Raw genomic sequence first — 22,600 nt, 5'->3', positions numbered from 1 at the left:
CTCCATCTATTCTATTTTCCCTGGGTAGATTGTTAGGCTACTTTTGAGAGGCTGTATCTCTCACTTAAACTACATAGTATTATGAAGCTTGATGCAATTAGCCCAGTGTCCTCTGCAAACAGAATCAGCTGGAATCCCATAACTAAATGTCAGGGTCATGAAAAATTTGGCAGTAAATGTTTGTATGCTTATTTTGTACCTATTTTATTTTGCTATATACCTTGGGTCACATAAAAATTTCTTGGGCAAAAAGGGGTCAAAAGTGGGAAAAGTTTAAGAAGCCCTGATCTAGACATGGCTCCTAGTTCTTCCCTCTGAGGTTAGGCAGAACACATCTACTAAACCATTTTCCAGATGATAATCCTTCAAATACTTTTAAACTTTTTTTGGGGGTGGGGCAATGAGGGTTAAATGACTTCCCCAGGGACACACAGCTAGTGTCAAGTGTCTGAGGCTGGATTTGAACTCAGGTCCTCCTGAATCTAGGGCCAGTGCTTTATCTACTGTGCCATCTAGCTGCCCCTCAAATGCTTTTAGACAGCTATTGTGACTGCTCCCTCCCAAGTTTTTTTTTTTTTCTTTTCTAGGTTAACCATTCCAAGTTCCATCAGCTAATCGTCATAGGGCATGATGGCTCTTCACCATTCCAGTCACCTTACTTTAGTACACTTTCTACCTTATTATCAGTGTCCTTCTCAACATGTAGTACCTAGAATTGTACACAATAGTCTAAATGTGGTATGATTAGGAAAGAGGGTATGACAATACTATTATCTCCCTAAAGCTGGAAACTTCTTCTCTTAATGATGCTGCATCACATCATTGGCTCATGCTAAAACCTTCTGATCTTTTTCAGATGGAGTGGTATCTAACCACATCTCCCGTTTGGCATTATAAGTCCTTATTAATCTAGACCCCTCCTACCTTTCCAGTCTTGTTACACCTTTCTGTCAGCCACATACTCTTTGATCTGATGACACTAGCCTTTCTTGTTGTTTCAAGAACAAGACACTCCATCTCTCAGCTCCAGGCATCTTCTCTGGCTGTCTTCCCATGCCTAGAATGTGTGAGAATTGGAGTGAGGCTCCCTGCTGGAGAGATACTGTAGGAAAGCTCCACCATGAGGAGAAGGCATCTGAGGACAAGCCATGTGGCTTGGAAGGTCAGTTCCTTGGCGTCAGGAAGTGATGTTTGCTCTTGGGTACTATCAAAGTTACCAGCCAATTAGCTTGGAGCTGTGTGTCTGTGGATGGGCTGTTTCTCAGGAGGCTTCTGGGATGAAGAAAGGGCGAGGGGGAGAGAGGTGCTCTTTTATCAGGACCTCGCGTGGAGTGGAGTGGAGACGCTGGCTCTCTTAGATAGATGAAGGCTTCTTGGCTTCTTTCTCTCTCCTCACCAAATTCTTATGCTCTTTAATAAATGCTTAAAAGTCTAAACTCTTGCTAAAGCTTCTAATTTATTGGTGACCACTCATTATATTTTTAGACAGCCTAACTAGAATTTTAGCCATCTTATAGACAGCAACTATTCAAATGTTTTCCCTGTTCACCTACACCTCCTGGTTTTCCTGGCTTTTAAGTCCCAGCTAAAATGCCAACTTTTACAAGAAGCTTTCTCAACCCCTCTTTGTTATAGTGCTTCCTCTTTAAATTGTTTTCTCTTTATCCTGTACATAGCTTGTTTGTACATCTCTGTTTGCTGGTTGTCTTGCCCATTAGATTGTGAGTTCCCTGAGGACAAGCACTGTCTTTTGCCTCTTTTTCTATCCCCAGTGCTTAGCACAGTGCCTAGTACATAGTAAGTGCTTAATAAATGTTTATTGAGGGGCAGCCAGATGGCGCAGTGGATAGAGCACTGGCCCTGGAGTCAGGAGTACCTGAGTTCAAATCTGACCTCAGACACTTAACAATTACTAGCTGTGTGACCCTGGGCAAGTCACTTAACCCCAACTGCCTCACTAAAAAAATAAAATAAAATAAAATAAAATAAATGTTTGTTGAATGACTGACCTATGTGATATTTATTTTCCGAATGCAAGTATACAGCTTTAGACTCATCATCAACAAATGTAATCTCATTAGGTTCAGCCTCACTCAGTACCAGTCTGGCCACATATTCCCCTCATGACTCTAGGGTATACTCTGAGAAGTTAAGGTATTTCTTCTCTACTGTTATTGGATCAAACTTCACCAGAAGTATTTACCCTGTTGCTAGACCAGACAGTAGCACCCCAGTTCCGTATTCCCTTATATAGATCAGTTTTCCTAGAAGCAATCTCTCTGGTTCCTTTATGTGGAGAGATTGCTTCAACCAAATTAGTATAATCTGCCCATCTGCTAAATCCATTATAAAAGTATGCTATAGGAATTCAGACTAGATTGGGATGTCAAGGACAGCTACAGTACAGAGGTGGGATCAGGCCTGGGCCTTCATTGTACAATAATAGGGCAGAATTCTCCTTGATGAGAATGTTAACTTTTTTTTTTTTTTTTGCATTAAGCAAGTTTTTCTTTTCTGTGGAAACATGTCTGAAAGGACAATATAATAAAATGGACAGGAAAACATCTGCTCTGCAAATGGCCACCCTATCCACGTCTTTTCAGGAATGAACCTCATGTGTAAAATGAGATCAGGCTTTACAGGAGTTTTATGGGGAAAGTGAGCTGTCTCTTTATAGCACTGACCTTGAAATAATGCCAGTGAACTAGTTTTGGGTTTGGTTTTTTTTTTTAATGGCATTATTTGGGAGTGGACTTTCTGGAGCTTGTGGGAGGGAGTCACAGCCTCTGCCCCAGTGAACTAGTTTTAAGGTATTGATATAGCAAGAGAAGAGAACAGTAGTGGATAGAAAGAGTGGACAATAGCATGGTAGGAAGTGGGGAGGGTGAAGGGTGGAAATAATTTAAAGCTAAGGAGTCTATGAGGTGGTTAATCTAATTCAGATTGAAAGATTAGAGAGATAAAGATAGTGCCTGGTAACTCTTAAAATGAGGAAACTTATGGAATGGTAAAGGAAGATATTAATTCACATTGATGTGGCACTTGGAAGTTTAAAAAGTACTTTTCTCACAACAACCCTTTGGAATTGGTAGATTAAGTACTATTATGTACAGATGAAGCAATGAGGTTTAGAGAGGTGAATTTAGTTGCCTATAGTCCTATAACTTGTAAGCATCAAAAATGGGATTCTAATATAGGTCTCTCCAGAGACCTGTTATCTCCTGAACTCATTCTACTACATCATGCTGCCCCATGGTAGGGAGCAAGCCAACAAATGTCTTTCAGAGATGAGATCAAAGGAGATACTTGAAAATGGCCCAAGGCCCAGAATGTCATACATATTTAAACCTATAAAAAATGTTCCTTCTAATTATTCAATATTTCAGAGAGCTGGAGTTATCGGAAATAATCACCTGTGTGTACAACAGACTTCATTTGGATGGATTAAAGTTCAATTCAAAGCAGCTTACTTCTTTTAATCCGGGATACAAAAAAAGGAAATGTGAAGGGCAAGTAACATTGTCAGAAGCAGGGACAGACAAGCTCCCTAAAGGAAGTATAGGCATGGATGAACTACCAGTAATAATAAAAAGAAAAGCAGCCAAGTGAAGGGGAGAGAAGGGATGGGTTTTTTTAAAGAATTAATAAATACTTGTTGATTAGCTGATTGACTGACTCAAAAGAACAATTCAACAGAAATAGATGAATCCATACTACCTGATGGGTTATGGGAATTACAAATACCAACAGAGCCTGACACATATGGCACTTGTATCTGTTGACAAAGAATAAGGTAAAAGTAGACATTTTGTTTTCTTATTATAGCCTTGATTTTAAGCTTCATTTTCCTTCTAAGGGTAGGAGATTTTTTTTCTTATGGACTCCTTTTTCTATTTTCAATCAGAGATTAGAATAACAAGAGTAGTAATTTAATTTATGTAGTATTGATAAGGTTGTAATATACTTTAGATTTATTATCTCATTTGAGTCTCACCTGACAGTGAAATAGTTATTACAGATATTATCACCATTTAACCAATGAAGAAATTAAAGATGAGTTTCATGACATGCTGATGATCACAAAACAAGTAGGTGTCACATATGGGATTTAGGCACAAGTCTTTTTTTTCATATTTTTTATTTATATTTTTCTGTTTCTTAAATCTCTAGTTATCCCAAATATCTCTCCCCACTTATATATCACTATAGTTATCTTAATATCCCAAATATTCCTCCCCAAAAATCATAGAAGGGGAAAGTGGCAAAAGTTGAAGGTGATATGGAAAAATTGGGACACTAATTCACTGTTGGTGAAATTGTGAACTGATCTTTTACCTCTTTTACCGAGCCATTAATTGACTTATATTTTCTTGCCTTACTCTCATTTTTTACTAATTTTTCTTCTATCACTCTTATTTGATTTTTTTTGTGGGGAGGGCAGGGCAATGAGGGTTAAGTGACTTGCCCAGGGTCACACGGCTAGTAAGGCCAGATTTGAACTCAGGTTCTCTGGAATCCAGGGCTGGTGCTTTAACCACTGAGCCACCTAGCTGCCCCCACTCTTGATTTTTAAAATAATTTTAGCTCTTCCAGGAATTCTTGTTGGACTCATGTCCAATTTACATTTTTCTTTGAGGCTTTGCCTGTAGCTGTTTTGACAACATTGTCTTCTGATGGATTTGTATTTTTTTTTTTAAATTTGTATCTTGATCTTCCCTCTCACCATATTATTTTATTTTTTTTTTAGGCTTAGATTTTTTTTTTTGCTAATTTTTCTGCCGTTTTTTTTAAACCATTTCAGTCACTTATTTTTTAATTCCATTTTTATTCATTTTGAACTTACTAAAAAAACCCAAAACAAAACAAAACAAACAGAACATTTTAATGTACATAACACAACATAAAAAGAAGATTTTATATAAAACCATGAATTTTCTTTTCACACTGTTTACTTTTTTGGAAAGATTATATAATAAATGCTTCACATCGTTTTCAAAGCTACCTTGTTTGCTATGCTTCCTTATGACTTTTCTTTTGTTCTCTGCTGTGCACTTTTTTTCTCCCTCCCTTCCCACCTTGCCCTAGAAAAGGCTATCATTAGACACAAACATGTATATATGTAAAAATCATACTATACAGACTTCTATTAGTTCTTTCTCTAGATGGGGATAGCATCTTCTTTCATAGGTCATTTGTAGATGATCTTAGTATTTATAAAACTCAAAATGACTTAGTTGTTCAAAGGTGTTTTTGGAACAATACTGTGTACAACATTCTTTTGGTTCTGCTCATTTCACTCATTATTTCATGCAAGTCTTTCCATGTTTTTCTAAAATCAACCAGCTCAGTGTTTCTTATAACATAGTATTATTCCATCAAAATCATTTACCATAATTTGTTTAGCCATTCCCCAATTGACAGGCATCCTCTCAATTTTCAGTTCTTTGCCACCACAAAGAAAGCTGCTATAAATATTTTAGAATATGTATGTTCTTTTCCTTTTTCCCTAATCACCCTGGGAAATAGACCTATTAGTGGTATTGCTAGGTCAAAGGGTATACAGATATAACTCTTTGGAGAAAATTCCAGATTGCTCTCCAAAATGGTTGGATCAGGTCACAATTTCACCAACAGTGAATTAGTGTCCCAGTTTTTCCACATCCCCTTCAACATTTGACACTTTCCCCTTCTATCATTTTTTCCAATTTGATAGGTTTAAGATGATATCTCAAAGCTGTTTTAATTTGCATTTCTCTCATGATCAATCCATTATTTATATATAGGGTCCCAATTTTTTTTAATCTTTTTGGTTATTAACAAGCTGATTATATGGTGGTATGGAATGAGCTGCTCATTTAGTAGTTTTGTAATTCTTATTGATCTTTACTATTACACATATTTTTAAATTATTTCACCCATCCCATCAGCAACTCTATCAGAATAAGCAAGGTGATACCTCAACTGTTCTACTTTTTTTTTTTAGCAATTCAGTATATAAACGTTATAAAGAAAAGCATTATCAGTAATAAGCTTAGTTGTCTTTGATAGCAGTAAATTTTTCTTTTCCATCTTCTCTCTCCTTTACTCTCCATAAATAAAATTTAGCTATACTGTGTGCTGCTTTTTATACTGTAAGAATTGGAATGATGCCACCTGCTGGAGACTTACTGTAGGAAAGCTCCGCCATGAGGAAAAGGTGCCTGAAGGCAAGACATGTGGATTTTCTTTGGCATCAGGAAGTGATGTTTGCTGGTGGACTCTCATGGAGAGCAGAGCAGGAAAACTGTAGCTCCCTGAGATAGATAGATGAATCTAGGCCTTTCTCTCTCTCTCTTCACCAAATTCTTATTCTCATTAATAAATGCTTAAAAGTCTAAACTCTTGGGGCAGCTAGGTGGCGCAGTGGATAGAGCACCAGCCCTGGAGTCAGGAGTACCTGAGTTCAAATCTGGCCTCAGACACTTAACACTTACTAGCTGTGTGACCCTGGGCAAGTCACTTAACCCCAATTGCCTCACTAAAAAAAAAAAAAAAAAGAAAGAAAAGTCCAAACTCTTGCTAAAGCTTCTAATTTATTGGTGACCACTCATTAGATATTTTAGACAGACTAGGTAGAATTTTAGCCCCTTACAATGTTTATGTAAAATATTTCAGGTCTTTTATCCATTTATTTCCAAATGATTAACAATATCCAATGAAATGATTCAATTCAATTTTTTTAAAAAAATCAAATTATGCAGATTGTTTCTCTTTTAGGCAACATTAATGTTCTTTGTAGTACACAGTGAATTTAGAGAAAATAAAGACTCAATAGATTGGTGTTCATTTTTTCAGTTTCATCTTATTTCCACTGCTATAGTAGATAGCTTTCTACATGCAACAAAGTACATTCAAACATCTCAGACTTCCAAGTCAAAAATCTTGACTTTTCCTGTATTGCGAAGCTAAAAGGAAGGTATATAACCACAGTTCTCTTAAATGCAGTTCTCTGGGGGAAAAAAAAAACCATCAAAAAAGCATTTATTAAGCACCTTTTCTATCCTAGAACTGAATTTCAAACCTTATTACTTATATATTTAACTGCATTTCTTCAAAAACCTATCTCTATGTAACAGTAAACATAAAATAACTGTGAAGAACAGAAGAATTTAAGCTTCTCCCCTCTCAAAAAATATCCCCGAACTGTCAGGTGTAGGGCATGAAAAAAGGAAAGTCAGAGGTAAAGACTCCTAATGTTTTTGGTTTATTTTTGTGGTCCCGGCCGCTAGCAAAAGGTACTTAATAAATGCTTGTTGAACTGGATCCTGGCTACAAATGTTACCTGCTCAGATTACTTAAATGCAACATATAAATAATATACATCTCGTCCCTCTTTTGGAACTTTTCTTCATTTCCTGAAAACCTATTTATAATCGGTCAATAAAAAGGTATTAAGCTTCTGTATGCCAGGCATTGTGCTAGGTGTTGAGGATATAAATACATAAGACAGTCCCTTCCTCTCAATGAGATGTTGGTCGAATTAAGGCAACAAGATTCAAATTTATATACAAGCTACAGATTAGAAGAACAGGATAAATTACGGATCAGCAATAGAGGGAAGGCTGTAGAATTAAGAGAGGTCGAGAAAGGCTTCCTGTACATGGTAGGATTTTAGCTGGAACTTGGAAGCAAGGAAGCGGAGATAAGAGAGAAAGCCTTCCACGAGAGGGGTAAATAAAAAATCTCTAACCTGAGGTTCCGACAGCTTAATTTTTCCCCCCAAAATAAACGATCTCCTTTTTATTTTATGGAGTTAAAAACATTCCTGGGGAGAACAAAGGATTCACCTGACTGCCAAGAGGGTCCCATCACGCAAAAACATCCCCCCTCTCCCCTGCAAAATAAATAAGAGCACTGATGATGTTCTCAGAAGAAAGACTATTTTCATTTGAAAATTTCACCCTAGCCTAAGGTTTCTGAAAGTGGTGAACTCATTCCAACGAGTGAAAAATCTGATCCTAGGAAATGGGAATCATTTTTCTGAAAGGGCCTAAGCGAAAGGTGCCATCCGTCTCCCTGTTTCTTATACCAACGAGTTCGCCAATTTTTTGCTCCTAGATCCCACCAATTCTCCGCCCCAAGGCCTTCCTCTCGCCTGCTTCTTTTCCTCCTCCTTCTCCCTCCCCACCTTTCCCCTGTGTCGCCTCCTTTTTCGAATCCCTCAGCTCAACCCCAAGGAAGTCGGGAGGGTGAGTTCCTAAAGCCGTACACATAAAAACACCACTCAAGCTTGACTGAAGGGAGAACAGGAATGAGCCTAGTAGAAATTCCGTTGACAGAACCCCGCGAGGGGACGTCGGCCAATGTAATTTTCTCACTCCCAATGGTCCCGCCCCCTCCGCATCATCCGCTAGCGTCGTAGCCAATAGTAAGGACAGGCCGCTAGCACCACCCAATGGGAATCAGAAAAGCGGCGCCATTGGCTGGGGCTGTGCCGCAGTGCAATCTGGGCCGTCGTCTCCGTTACCCTGGAGCCCGAGTCGCTGCCCCTGGAGCCTCTGCCCCCGCCCTTGCCCCCACCCCCGGGTTCAAACACAGCGCAACCTGGCAACCGCAGCCCATAGCCAGCCCCGCACCCTCCCGGGGAGGGACTCCCCCGCCGCCCTCGGGCGTCTGCCCATTGGTGGGCTGACGCGGAGATCTAGGGCTGGGAGGCTCCTTAGCGGAGAGGAAGGTGGAGAAGACGGGCCAGATTTGGTGAGGGAGGCCTGGGGACTGAGGGGACTCGGGGGACGGGCGTGGGGGGGGCGTGTCGGGGTGTGTGTAGAGGCGGGGGTGGGGGTGGGGGGAGTGTTGAGAGCCTTTCATATAGAGGGGTCTGGCCTTGCCAAACTGGGGGCGTGTGAGGCTCTCCTAATGGGGGGTTTTACTCATCTGAGAGGGGTCGATGCCCTCCTCTGGCGATGTGAAGCCCTCCTAGTGGAGTAGGGGGCATAAGGCTTCCTGTGTGTGGGAGGTTACTCTTGAGGGGTGTGGCCCTCCTCAAGGGGGTGAGTTGAAGCCTGAAAACCCATAGGGGTGGTGAGGACTTATGATTAGTAGGGGGAAGGGTGGAGGCTGGAGAACGACCCAGAAGAGCACAACTCTGAAAGAATACTACAAGAATTTGAATCCTGCCCCTGCCTTGACTACCCCTGTGACCTGCAGCAAGCCACCTTCTTTGAGCCTTGGTTTCTACATCTGTAAAATGTGTGTTTGGGGGGGGGGGTACATGCAGATGTGAACTTTATGAGCCTTGTGCTTCCTTTCATCTCTTAATCTGTGATCCTATATTTATTAAAGGGACCCTTTAATTATTCTTATTCCAAATATTCTGTTTTCAGAATACTGAGACCAATCAAAAAGCATATATTAAGCATCTCCTTTGTGTCGGGAGGCACAATATAGATTGGTGCCACAGCGGGCCTGGAAAATTTGGAGTCAGGAGGACCTGGATTCAAATCCAACTTTAGAACATTATTGGCTGTGTAATTCTACATAGATCTGTTCATCTTTCTTGGGTGGCTTGTTTCCTCATCTGCAAAATAAGATATCGTGTGAACTAAGGGGATGGGAAAATTTCAGGTTGTGCACATGAGGAATAAATTGATGTGCACTCTGAAAGAGGATTCAAGATTCATATAAAGTGAATTTATGGATTCTTCCCCCCCTCCTCTTCCCTCCCATTTTTGGTTCTTGGATGCAGATGAATATCATGTAGGGGGAGTCATTTTTTGTGTGTGGTCACTTTAAAAAATGAAGTATGGAACTTCTTTGAAATTTAAATTTTCTTTTCAGTCATCAAGCACATATTAAGTACCTTTTATGTACCAACGACTGTGCTAAGACACAAGGCCTTTGTAGCCTCTGCCCTCTAGGAGCCTACATTTTTACATTCTTTGTTTTGTTTGTGACCAACAAGAAGAATATTTAGGGATAGAATAGGAAGATGATAGTTGAATTTAGTACTTGAGGATGCAGGACCAGATTATTTTTTGAGAAGTTGTCAAGAACAGAGGAAATAATACAGAACTGAAGACAAATGAAATTACGCTTTTCTGAGCTTCAGTTACATCCTCCATAAAAAGGGTTTCTTTGTTCTCTCAAAGGGTTGTGAGGAAAGTACTTTGTAAACGTTAATAAATTATATAATGTGAACTATTATTATTCTTTGGAAAGTCTAAAATGAAGCATTGATGAGCTCTTAGAAAAGGAAGAGCCTGCCGTTAGTTCATTTAAGAATTACATCAGACTGATTTTATTTTCTTTTTTCAGCAGTTACTAGATATAGTTCAGCAGGCTCATAATATCCTTAAAATCAAGGTGAAAAGAAAATGATAGTATGGTTAGGTAAATTCTTTTCTGGTTGATTAACTGAAAGCAAAAAAGTAGTAATGAATGGATCCATATGCTTTCCTTCTTGTTGCTCTGTTGATCAGTATTTTGATGTTTAACTTGATGAAGATGTCAGGGCATACCTAATCAAATTTGTAGATCATCCTGAAACTAGGAAAGGTAGCTTATGATTGGATGAAATTATTGAAAGCCCCAAAGATCTTATTTGGCTAAAATGTGTCTAAAGTTACAAAGATTAAATTTTTAGCAAACGGGGAAATCATATATTTAAAAACAGGAGATAGATCTTTAGAGATCATCTAGCTCAGAGGTGTCAAACTACCCACAAGCAGCCAACAAAACACTCTATTTGAAATATCCTTGGTAAATGCTTAACAAAATAAATAACTACAATATAGAATTAATTAATTTGTGATTTTCTAAGTCAATATGCTGCCGGCAGGAATCTGTTTCTGTTTTAGTTTGACACTAAATCTAATCTAGTCCCTTAATTTTACAGATAAGGAAACTGAAACCCAGAAAAAATAATAAAGCTAAAGGTCATTTTAATTGGTAGAGATGGTATTTGAATGTAGGCTCTGTCTCTAAAGTCAGTACTCTTTTCACTGTTCCATGGTGTCTCATTTATTAAAGGGATAAATACTTGTATTCAAAATGCACCTGTATTAAAAAAATTAGCTGCACAAGTACAGAATAGGGGAATGTGGTTCAAAAACTCAGAAAGAACCTAGGATTTTAATGGACTACGAGCCCTTGTTCAATTGAATAAACAAGGAGGTAGCATTAGGCCTTAGGTATATAAAGACAGAAATGAAAACTGTCTTTCCTCAAAGCGATTACATTCTGTTGGGGAAGAAGATGTATATACAGAGATAAATAGAAACAAAATCAATAGAAAAATTTTGAATGGAGAGCGAGAGCATTACAGGAACTGTACAAAGGTACAGCTGATGCAGCATATTGTATATGGGGAATGGCAAGTAGTCCAGTTTAGTTGAAACATAGATTGTATGGGGGAAGGGTGATGTGTGAGTAGCATGGAAGGAAAGGTTGGGGATGGATTTAAAAGGATTTTAAGTGCTAAAGAAAAGATTTTATTTTTTATCCTAGAGGTAGAATGGGGCCATGAATCTTATTGGGCAGGGAAGAAGCATGGTTAGACCTATACTTCAGTTTAACATTTAGTTAAACATTGGTTTAACTATCTTTGTAAAGGATGGGCTGGAGAAGGAAAAGACTGGAGGTGGGGAGGCTAATTAGGAAGCTATTTCAATAGTGCAAGTACTGGTAGCTAAAAGAGTAGTTTAATAAAGTATCCCTAACAAGGGAGATAATACTGTTCTCTTCTTCCTTCCAAATGTGGGCCAAGCTGCATTTGGAATACTATATCCAATTCTAGGTACCACATCCTGAGAGGACTAACAATCTAGTATCACATTTCAGAAGAGACATTGACAAAGTGGCAGCTAGTATGGGGATCTTGAAATGCTGTATTATGATGATTTAGGCCAGAATGGTGAAGACATAGGATGTTTGAAAGGTTATTTTATAGAAGAATGGTAGGACTTGTTATTTTGGGGGATGGAGGTAGAGCCAGAAGCTATAGGTGAAAGTTACAGGGAATTAGCTCCAGAGACAATAACAATTAGAGCTCTACAAAAGTAAAATGGGCAGTTTCAACCAGTACTGGGCTCTCCATTGCTAGAGATGCTTAGGTGCTTAGATGACTAGTTGTCCTGTATGTAGATAGGATTTCACTTTGTATACATTACATCAGACTAATAAAGAAAGGGTTGGACTAGATGATCCCTGAGATCACTTCCATTTATCAGATTCTGTGATTCTGACTTTGTAAGGTCTAGTCTATATTGATAAGTATATAGCAGGGGACTGACAGTCTGATTTAGAAAATTCCATCCCGTCTGGGTTTGGTGATATAACATAGCATCTCAGGAAAGTACATCCCCCCGGATTTTTAAGGAGGGGTTGTGTGTTTTTAAAATTGCATGAGGTGTTGTCAGAGGGGTAGTAGACTTGAGACACACATATAAGATTATCTTTAGACATTACCAATATATTAATATGTTTAGTTTGACTCAGTTACAAAGGGGCAGGGGAGAAGTGTCCATTAGAAGTGAAAAATGCAGTTGTTCCATTCAGTCATTTTCAGTCATGTTGACTTTGTGATTTAGGGTTTTCTTGGCAAAGATACTGGAATGGTTTGCCATTTTCCTTCTCCAGCTTATTTTAGAGATGAGAAAACTGAGGCAAACAAGGTTAAGTGACTTGCCTAGGGTCACATACAAAAAGAAACATAAACAAAATTCAAAAGGGGTCAGAAACAAACAGGGCAATTTTGTTATTACCATGTTAAATTTAATATGTGCTTTTAAAAAACAAACATTTCTAACAATTTCAGATACAGTCTTTTTTCATAATAAAAATGTTAAAAAATGTAAAAAATGTTACATGGGGGAATTGCATGTTGTTGGTTTTTTTCAATAATAAAATGGGATTCAAGGTAATTTTAATTACCTTTAATTTGTTTGGTGAAAAATAGCTTTCTCAAGTAGTGAGATGGCCTGTATAAGTTTAGGAGATAGATAATGATTCTAACTTCACATTTATCACATTAATATAGTACTTTATATACGCTATGAGCTATATAATATGAGTCTTTATTATCCCCATCTTACAAATCAGGAAACTGAGAATTAAAGAGGTTAAATGACTTGCCTAAGATGACAACTCATAAGGGTCAAGGCCATTATTTGAATCCATTTCTTCTTACTCCAGTCTGGTGCTTTTCCTTCTACATTAAATGTGGTAAATGAGGTGTAGGTATTTGGGAGGAGATTGTTTTTAGAAGGGAGTGTACAATGTTATTATCAGGCTATCTGTTGTATATCTGACTTGAAGAATTGGTAGAAGGCTAAAATCAGATTAAATCTGATTGGGGTCAGTGATTATATTTTTTTTAAAAAGAGAATAGCTGGGTTTTTTTTTAACTAATTGCTTTAATAATGATCTGTTTAGGGGCGGCTAGGTGGCGCAGTGGATAAAGCACCGGCCCTGGATTCAGGAGTACCTGAGTTCAAATCCGGCCTCAGACACTTGACACTTACTAGCTGTGTGACCCTGGGTGGGTCACTTAACCCTCATTGCCCTGAAAAAAAAAATAATGATCTGTTTAGACTAATCTTTTAACTTAGAATTGGATAATGGATGTGTGTGTATGTATATATGTCTTTTATGTCCATGCAAACTATGGAGAAAAATGATACTTGGAATAAGAATAAGTTTGGGGAATTTTTTTTTCTTTTCTCCTTTTCATTAAAAAGACCTTTGTGTGAGGCAGCTAGGTGGCGCAGTGGATAGAGCACTGGCCCTGGAGTCACTAGGACCTGAGTTCAAATGTGACACTTGACACTTGCTAGCTGTGTGACCCTGGGCAAGACACTTAACCCCAATTGCCTCACCAAAAAACAAACAAAAAACCAAACTTTGTGCATAAAACATACTCAGGAAACAATTTTATCGTTTTAATATGAGTGGCCATCAGTTATTTCCAATATTCTATTGTGTAGTTCTAGGCAAATTTCATATTAGGATTTCTTTGTGTTGTTCATCTGTGTTATTACACTAACATTTATGTAAATTGTTAGTTTATATTTGGATTCTCTAAGTTAATAAACTATTCAAGTGTAGAATATTAGGTAGCAACTTTAAAACGATGATTTATTTGCATATCCTCTGTTATTAGTGATATACCAACCTGGAAAAATTACCTCTATGAGGTCAAAAACAAAAGTACAGTAGAATTCTGACAGCGCATTATTACACAGAATGTTTGTGTGAAGTGTTCAGTTGTCTGACTATTTCCGAGGTATCTGAACCATAAGGCGACAGGGTGAGATCAGAGACTAAACAATCCCAATAGTATCGTTGATTCTGTATTTTTAAGGAACAGTTTTTTAGCTAATTAAAAAGTTGTCTTGGTCATAAGATTATGTTCCTAAAAAGCTGCCTTAAAACATAAGTCTGTAATTAAAGCCAAATATGAAATGCTACCAATCCTGCCTCTTAACACTAGAGTTATGACTGTAATGCTCTTAACACTAGTGTTATAAAGGGGTTCTACTTTATGAACAGCGATCAAACTACAGATTATATTCCAAAATTTCATTTGCTGTATTCCAACATCCCAGGCAAGTGTGAACTTTTTGTTTTAGCACAGCTTACTTGTTCATGTACAATATTGCTGGCAGTGGTTTTTATTATCAGGTTTCACAATTTGTTGAAGGGGGGAGTGGGGAGGAAAAAATAGTGCTTGTTAGTTGAAAAATAAAATAAACATAAAAACAATATTATTGTAAAGGAATCCTGGGGAATGTGTTATTTTTCCTCACCATTTTACAGATCAAGGAATAGGCAATTAAACTATTCCATTGTCACAAGTCAATAGCAGATCTCTGAATGAAGCCTAAATCTTTAGTACTTAAAAAAAAAATCTAAATTTTTTTTTCATAAAAGGTAAATGCTGTTTCATTTGCCACTGACTAAACTTACTGTGACTAGTTTAAATTAATAAAAAAAAATTATTGTAGTAAAAACAAAAACCCTTATTGGGAGGGATTTTTAAGCACTGTCTTTTGTCATGTTCAGCACTTCATCTATGTGCTAAAACGTGGGTTAGGACTAAACTAAAGAGAGAAAAAGAGAATCAAATTGAAGAGTAAAAGAATGATATAAAAGGGAAAAAAGATAACTGAGAGTGCCAACAAGGGTTGATTTACCCAATAACTAAAAGTGCCAATGAGGGATGATCTACCCAAACATAATGGAAATATTGTAATGACCTGGATTGTTTTAAACTAGGGGCTCCCAGTGAATTTTAAAAATGTTTTCATAATTATATTTTGATGTAATTATTTTGCTTTATAATCCCTTATATTTATTTTTATATATCTAAAAACACCAAAACATTCTGAGGGGTCCATAATCTTCAGACTGCCAAAAGGCATCCATGCCACAAAAAAGGTAGAGCAAACCCTTCTTTTAAAAAAGGCCTGGGGTGCAGCTAGGTGGTGCAGTGGATAGAGCACCGGCCCTGGATTCAGGAGGACCTGAGTTCAAATCCGGCTTCAGACCCTTGACACTGACTAGCTGTGTGACCCTGGACAAGTCACTTAACCCCAATTGCCTCACCAAAAAAAAAAAAACCCAACCCCCCCCCCCCACACACACAAAAGGCCTAGGGGCAGTTAGGTGGTGCTGTGGATAAAGCACTAACCCTGGATTCAGGAGGACCTGAGTTCAAATGTGGCCTCAGACACTTGACACTTACTAGCTGTGTGACCCTGGGCAAGTCACTTAACCCCCATTGCCCCACCAACCCCCCCCCAAACAAACAAAACAACCAAAAAAAGGCCTAACTTTTAAGTAAGTTCCTGTATAGACTGTAGAAGAATGGTAAAATAAAAGTTGACTTAATAATTTTTCCCCTTTCGGAACTTGAGAGGCTCCAGAAGCCCTTGTTAGTTTATTTGAATACTATTTATTGCCTTTTAAAATTAAAAAGCAGATTTTTAGAAAATAATTTTTAGTATCTGTTTGCATTTTCTAGACCAGAGGCTTATATTTTATTTTATTTATTTTTTTTTTTTGCAGGCAATGGGGGTTAAGTGACTTGCCCAGGGTCACACAACTAGTAAGTGTCCAGTGTCTAAGGCCATATTTGAACTCAGGTCCTCCTGAATCCAGGGCCAGTGCTCTATCCACTGTGCCATCTAGCTGCCCCCAGAGGCTTATATTTTAAAACTAAATATTAGTCACGTGCAAATTTCTCTGAAGTGTTGTATTCCATTTGGACATGAAAGTCCTAGAAGGTTGTACTAGTAGGGTATAAGCTCTGGCATTTTCTACTAATCAAAATTGGTTTTGATTATAGGCCCAATGGAAAGTTGAGTACCAGTTGACCCTAGTACCAGCATAGTTAATTTGGAAAATATCACCAGATAAATTCTTTGGTCACAGCAACTCTTGAGAAATTGTAAAGTGGTCTCATTAGTTTCATGGGGAGAAGAATACAATATAATGAAGGCATAGATTTTTAAAATAAAGATTTTTATATTGAGAATATAATATCTTTCCAAAGGAATAGGAATTTTATTTTTAATAGCTATTTTCTGCCGACTTAATATGAAATCACAATTTTAGAACAAACTTGAAAATACTAGTTGTTTTTTAGATGCTCATAATTGTCACAAAATATAAGAAAATATATTTTGTTTGTAAGGAAAGTTAACTTTCATAAAATTAATTCTAGTTTTCTTTGCAGGGAATGTTAAAAGAATGAAACAAGGTACCCAGATTTCAAAAGGCAATATACTTGAATTTACTACTGCATGAGTTTTTGGCCAGTTACTTCTTTATGTAAAAGTGCTCAGCATAATTTTCAAAAACAAAATTATTTAAAAAGATTTTATATTTACATGATACTTATAGCATACCATGTAAAAAGGTTTATAATAGCTATTTTCCGCTTTAGGGTCCAGCGTGGACCCTGCTAAATCAAGGAGTAGGGAACTGCTCCCTGTATGTTTAGATAAACTTAAGCACCTAATCAAGGATAATCAGTTTTAGAAACTAATCCTAAAAATCTGTCACAACAGATATCCATTTCATTCAACAATATATTTGATAATTTACTTAGTTTGTTTTTTATACATGCTATGGTATAAATAGTTGGTTATTATTATTAAAATTTTTTGAAAACAAGTTGTTGGGGCAGCTAGGTGGTGCAGTGGATAAGGCACTGGCCCTGGATTAGGAGTATCTGAGTTCAAATCCAGCCTCAGACACTTAACACTTACTAGCTGTGTGACCCTGGGCAAGTCACTTAACCCCAGTTGCCTCACCAAAAAAGAAAAAAAAAAGAAAACAAGTTGTTGCTTTTTCACAATTGCTTTTTTCTTTCTATTTATCCATATATAAAATCCACATACACTTTTTTTTAATAAGATAACATTCTTAGTCTTTTAAGTTTCAGAATAGTTGATGATCTGCATAGGTAGAGGAAGTTTCCTTAGCAGGCATTCACTATATCAAGCACACATGTCCAGAGTAAAGAAAGCATTCTATATGTACAACTGTCCATGATAGAGTTTGTCAGTTTGCTTTTTATTTGTGGAATTTATTTGGGCTCAAAGATGATTTCAAGTAGAAATGAGCTATGAATGAGGTTTTATTGCTGTTCATAGCATTTAAATGGTATGTAGATCTAATTTGAATAATTTTATACATTATAATTTTTCACCAGTAAAATATAACATCTTCATCAATAAAAATCTAAAAGTATGTTTCTTATCTACACTAGTCTTATATGCCCAGAGATAGAGGGAATTTTTATTTTGAAGCTCTTTCTACACAATATATTTATGTTCTATCTTGATTGTTTGTAATTATATTATTCAGGGGGCAGTCCATTACAGTATCTCTCATTATGCTGAGGTTCATTGAACATGTTTAATATCCTAATATCCAGACAGTTCCCTCTTTACATAAATGGACTGTTCTGCAGACCTCTACATAAAGTAGCTTTTCCACCTACCCATCCATTAGACTTGGATTAAACAAAGGCATACACCAAATAAAGGCTTTCATAAGTCATAAAATGTACTAAAACTCAGACATATTAAATATTGTACCATGATAATAAACAGATTTATGCAATGAAAGGTAAGGTTAATATTAGTTAAAATATGTACACTACTGTATAATAAAGTTATCCCTTCCCCACCCACTGCACCTAGCCTTTATCACTGGTGGCTGGCTGTGCAGCTTTTTTTTGTGTGAAGCTGAGATGTTTAGACAGTGGCTCTCCTTCTCTTTCTGTATCTGACAATAGCAAGAAAAATTATCCTCAATTCATCTTTTGACTTAAAAAAATTTTGAAGTATTTGGAATTAACTTTTCAGTATAAGAAAAAAATTCACTCAAATTATGAAATGCTTCTGCCAATTGTTTCATTTATGAAGCTTTTTGGTTTGACCTTGTGTTCTGAAGCTTGCCTTTCTTCTGCCTGCAGTCTTTACAAGCTAGCAGTTCAATCATATCCTCATTCAGAATCCTCATTCAGATTTCTTCAGAATTCTTTACAGAAAGTTGAAGTTATGTAATATGAATTTACATAAAGTGAGAACTGTCTGTTATTGAGAATTTAGGTTTGTTGCAAAGTTCAAAATCAAAGTAGTACAGAATGACAATTAGAAAGTGGTGATGGACTTTGTTCTTTCCCCTAATATTATAAATGATTATGTATGAAACTTTAGTTCATATTGTGAAATATACCCTACTTTGCCTATTTTTAAAAAAATGTGAAGCAGAATATGGTTGTGTTTTTCCCTTAAAGCCCTTCACTGCTAGTAGCTTTATAAAACCTAAAAGTAGGCTATTTAAAGACTATTCTGTTAATCATAAAGCTTTTTATTTTTTACCTATAGAAAAGCTATAATCAGTTTCTTAACTCTAGGGAAAACTTTTTTATAACTATACAAGAAAGTATTATTGAATGATATTACTGCTTACTGATATGAAATTTGGGCCATTTGAATATTAGAAAAATAGGAATTACAAAAACAATACAGTATTTTCACCAGAATAGGAAGACTATTAAAATGTCCTTCCCTATTATCAGGGACACTTCTGGAGAAAAGGATCCGTGAAATTATGTGAATACAAACTATATGTCAAAACAATGGGAGAAAGAGCAAGAAGCACAGATTTCAATCAAGACGGATACTCAGAACAAGAACGATATAGTGATACCTTTTGTTCAGATGATTTTGAAAATTCGTTTGATTCTACCCTGTCATCACCCCAGAAGGCCTATCAAACTCCATCAGTAAGGAAGAAAGGTACTAAGATACACAGTTCAGATAGTCAAGTACATCACCAAGGTAGGTGCAAGGTCTACAAAAAAAAAAGGGTTCATTTAAAATTTTTGATGGAAGTTAGATAAAGGTTACTTTTTAAAGATGTCTGTGGATGAGGCTCAGGCCTGGGGCTAAGAGTAGGCAAGATAAGTACCTAAGGTACAATATAATATCAAGGATGGCTAAATGGGGGTTAAATTTTAATATTACTTTTAAATATGTGTTTCTTTTTAGTGCTAACAAACTACACTCTGGCAGGTAGGTATTTATTTTGTGATAAACTAAGTTTAATGTCCTGTCATTAAGATTCAGTTTCCAGTAGGCAGTAATGCATATGAAGAACAATTTTCAAACCTTACCAGGGGCCTTTATGTAGCTTGCCTCATCTCTGAGTTTGTACATATATATGTCTAACAGTGTGATTGTAGAAGTCTTTTGTAATCTGTTCTGAATTGAATACAATGTTGCTTTCAAGTTAGAGTGCTATGGTATTTCTAGAATAATATTTTGTTACTTTTAAGTCATTAAATGTATATTGCAACAAAACATAAAACTCAGTATGTGCTTGCTGTCCTGTAAATACAAGGAAAAACCACATAAGATGACTAGTCTCTATCCATCCTTATACATAATGCATTTGTAGGAGGTAGGGCTGTCTTATTTTGTTTAGGGCCTATGATCAGCTGCTAGGGGAAAATAGGAACTTTAGTCAGATAAACATACTGGCCTCCTGCAAACAAAGTGCCATGCATGGACTTGGAGTTCAACAAATATTTGTTAAGTACTTCCTGTGGACAGAGCATTGTGTTAGGTGTTGTGGGATATAGAAAGTTTAAGTAAGGCACTAGTTCCTGCCCTCACAATGCTTATAGTCTAGTTGTTGTTGTTTGGTCATTTCAGTTGTTTCCAATGCTTCATGACCCTGTTTTCTTGGCGAAGATTCTGGAGTGGTTTGCCAGTTCCTTCTCCAGCTCATTTTACAGATGAGGAAACAGACAAAGAGAGTTAAGTGACTTGCCCAGGGTCACACAACTAGTAAGTGTCTGAGGCCAGGTTTAAATTCAGGAAGAAAAGTCTTCCTGATTCCAAGTGCACCCATCTAGCCACCCTACAGTCTATTAGATAGATAAAAACCACAGACAATATACAGGATAATATAAATACATTCAAGAGATACAGAAGAAGTACTTTATATAGAGGTGAGGAGAAGTAATTTCAGATTGTAGGATCAGGCAAGACCATTCTAGAGGTCTCTTTTGAATTGAGTTTTAAAGGATGTATAATTAGTTGCTCATTTGTCAAAGAGGGGGAGAACAGGACATTATGGGTATAAGGAACAGCGGTGAGCAAAGATATGAGCAGGCAGAAATGCATAGGATATATAGCGAATAGTCTGGTTTGGCTAAATTGTAGAGAATATGTGACAAACAAAGGAAGTAGAATACTGAATTATAGAGTATTTGAATGCTAGGTAAAGGAGTCTGAAGTAAGGAGCCACTAAAGATTTGAGAAGTGCCAGGTTTGTAAAGATTAATACAGGATGAAGGATGGATTGTTTTGGGAAGAAGTAGAACCAGGAAGAATGCTGTTATAGGACCAGTAGATGGTGGTAAGAGCCTGTGCTAAGGTTGTGGCAGTGGGAAGAGAAGATGTGAGGTGTGGAGATATAACAAACAGACCTTATTAATTTTGTCTGCAAGAAGAGAGGGACAGGGAAGAATTAGAGGAATGCTAACATTTTGAACAAAAAATACTGACTGGTATTGCTGGGAATGGTAGTACCACTAACAGAAGTTGTAACATTGGGGGAGAGAAGAGAACAGGTTTACAATAAAATTCAGTTTGGGGCATAGAATTTTAGAACTGAAGCGAACCTGGGAGGATATGTTGTATTTAAAGTGTTAGGACACCCAATATAGAGGTATTCTGTAGAGAAACATAGGATGGGAGCTCAGGAGAAAGAAAGAGACTAGTAGACTTAGACGTCATGTGCATAGAAATGATCGTCGAAGCAGTGAGAATAAGATTAATACTAATAATTATAAAAGTGGCTCATGCTGAGCATATAGTAAATGCTTGCTGACTGATACTTCTGTCGCCCTGTACATACATATTCTCATTTGAACTTTTAAACAACCCTGTAAAATAGGCACTATGGTGGATGTCCTCATTTTACACATAGGTAAACTAAGGCTCAGAAAGGTTGGATGACTCAGTCATGGACACATAGCTAATAGTAGTGTCAGAAAGGATCTGAAACCAGGTATCTTCATTCCATTGACAGTCCTCTATCCACTACACTATACTTCCTCTATTAAGAGAAAGTGTAACCCAAAGACAGAGCTTTAGGGATTGATTTTAATGTTTTTAAAAGCCTGGAAGAAGACAAGAAGTATTTAGACAAGAGATTCAAGAAAGTATCTCTGAAAGTCAGGGATAAGAGACTACCTTTAGAAGAAAGAGGTATCTGCATGCTGCAAAGAGGTGAAAAAGAATGGGGACTAAAGAAAGTACTTTAGATCTGGTGCTTAAAAGTTGATTGTATACTTTTGAGAGTACAGTTTCAGGAGAGTAGTGGGGAAAGGAAGCCATATAGTAAGGGCATGAAGGAAAGTGGGAACTTGGATAATTCAAGAAGTTTAGCAGTAAAGGGAAACAAAGGGGAATAGGATGGTAACCAGATGTCATATATGGAATGAGGGAGTGCTTTGGTGTTTTGTTTTGTATTGTCTTTTTAACATTGAGGAATGTGTATAGGCAAATGGGAAGAAGCTAGTGGGGAGGGAGTTATTAAAGATACATGAGGGAAAAGGGATTATTGCTGGTCTAAGTTCTTGGAAAAGATAGGTGCTTATGCAGAAGAATTAGTCTTAATGAATAATAGGAATACCTCTTCCTGTGTGATAAGAGGTAAGGAAGAGAGAATAGATGATGGTTCTGAGAATTTTGGAGAAGTAGAGAATGGAAATTGAGGAAATTCTCATTAGGTGATCGCAATCTTAGTAAAGTAGAAGGTTAATTCATCTGTTGGATCACAAGAAGAAACAATTTGGAATAGTTGTTGGAAGGAATCAGGTAGAACAGAAAGTTCATTGACCACCAACGATGGTTTAGCTCAAGTTATATACCATAAGTTTATTGTAGATCTTCATCTCATGATTTTTTTTTTCCCATCAGAGTTCATTGGATAAATCAGATCATCAGATCTACCCAGGATTTCTGGAATGACAAATATGAGAGGATTTAGAGTGATGGGTTAGTGAAATATTTAAGGTAATGGATTATATACC

At 37.0% G+C, this 22,600-nt stretch overlaps 1 protein-coding gene across 2 annotated transcripts in view; it reads left to right on the top strand.

Moving 5' to 3' along the window:
• The first annotated feature begins 8,514 nt into the window (after positions 1-8,514).
• Positions 8,515-22,600, top strand: part of LCA5 (lebercilin LCA5) — a 50,548-nt gene continuing 36,462 nt past the window's right edge. For both annotated transcript variants that reach the window (XM_044002644.1, XM_044002643.1), the window contains exons 1-2: positions 8,515-8,736; positions 19,073-19,334. In XM_044002644.1, the coding sequence (XP_043858579.1) occupies positions 19,133-19,334 (202 nt within the window). In that variant the 5' untranslated portion in view covers positions 8,515-8,736; positions 19,073-19,132. The remainder of the gene's footprint in view (positions 8,737-19,072; positions 19,335-22,600) is intronic.

This window comes from Dromiciops gliroides, chromosome 4, assembly GCF_019393635.1.
Source record: "Dromiciops gliroides isolate mDroGli1 chromosome 4, mDroGli1.pri, whole genome shotgun sequence".
Classification (NCBI taxonomy): Eukaryota; Metazoa; Chordata; class Mammalia; order Microbiotheria; family Microbiotheriidae; genus Dromiciops; species Dromiciops gliroides.
This window is presented reverse-complemented; position numbering and strand designations above follow the sequence as displayed.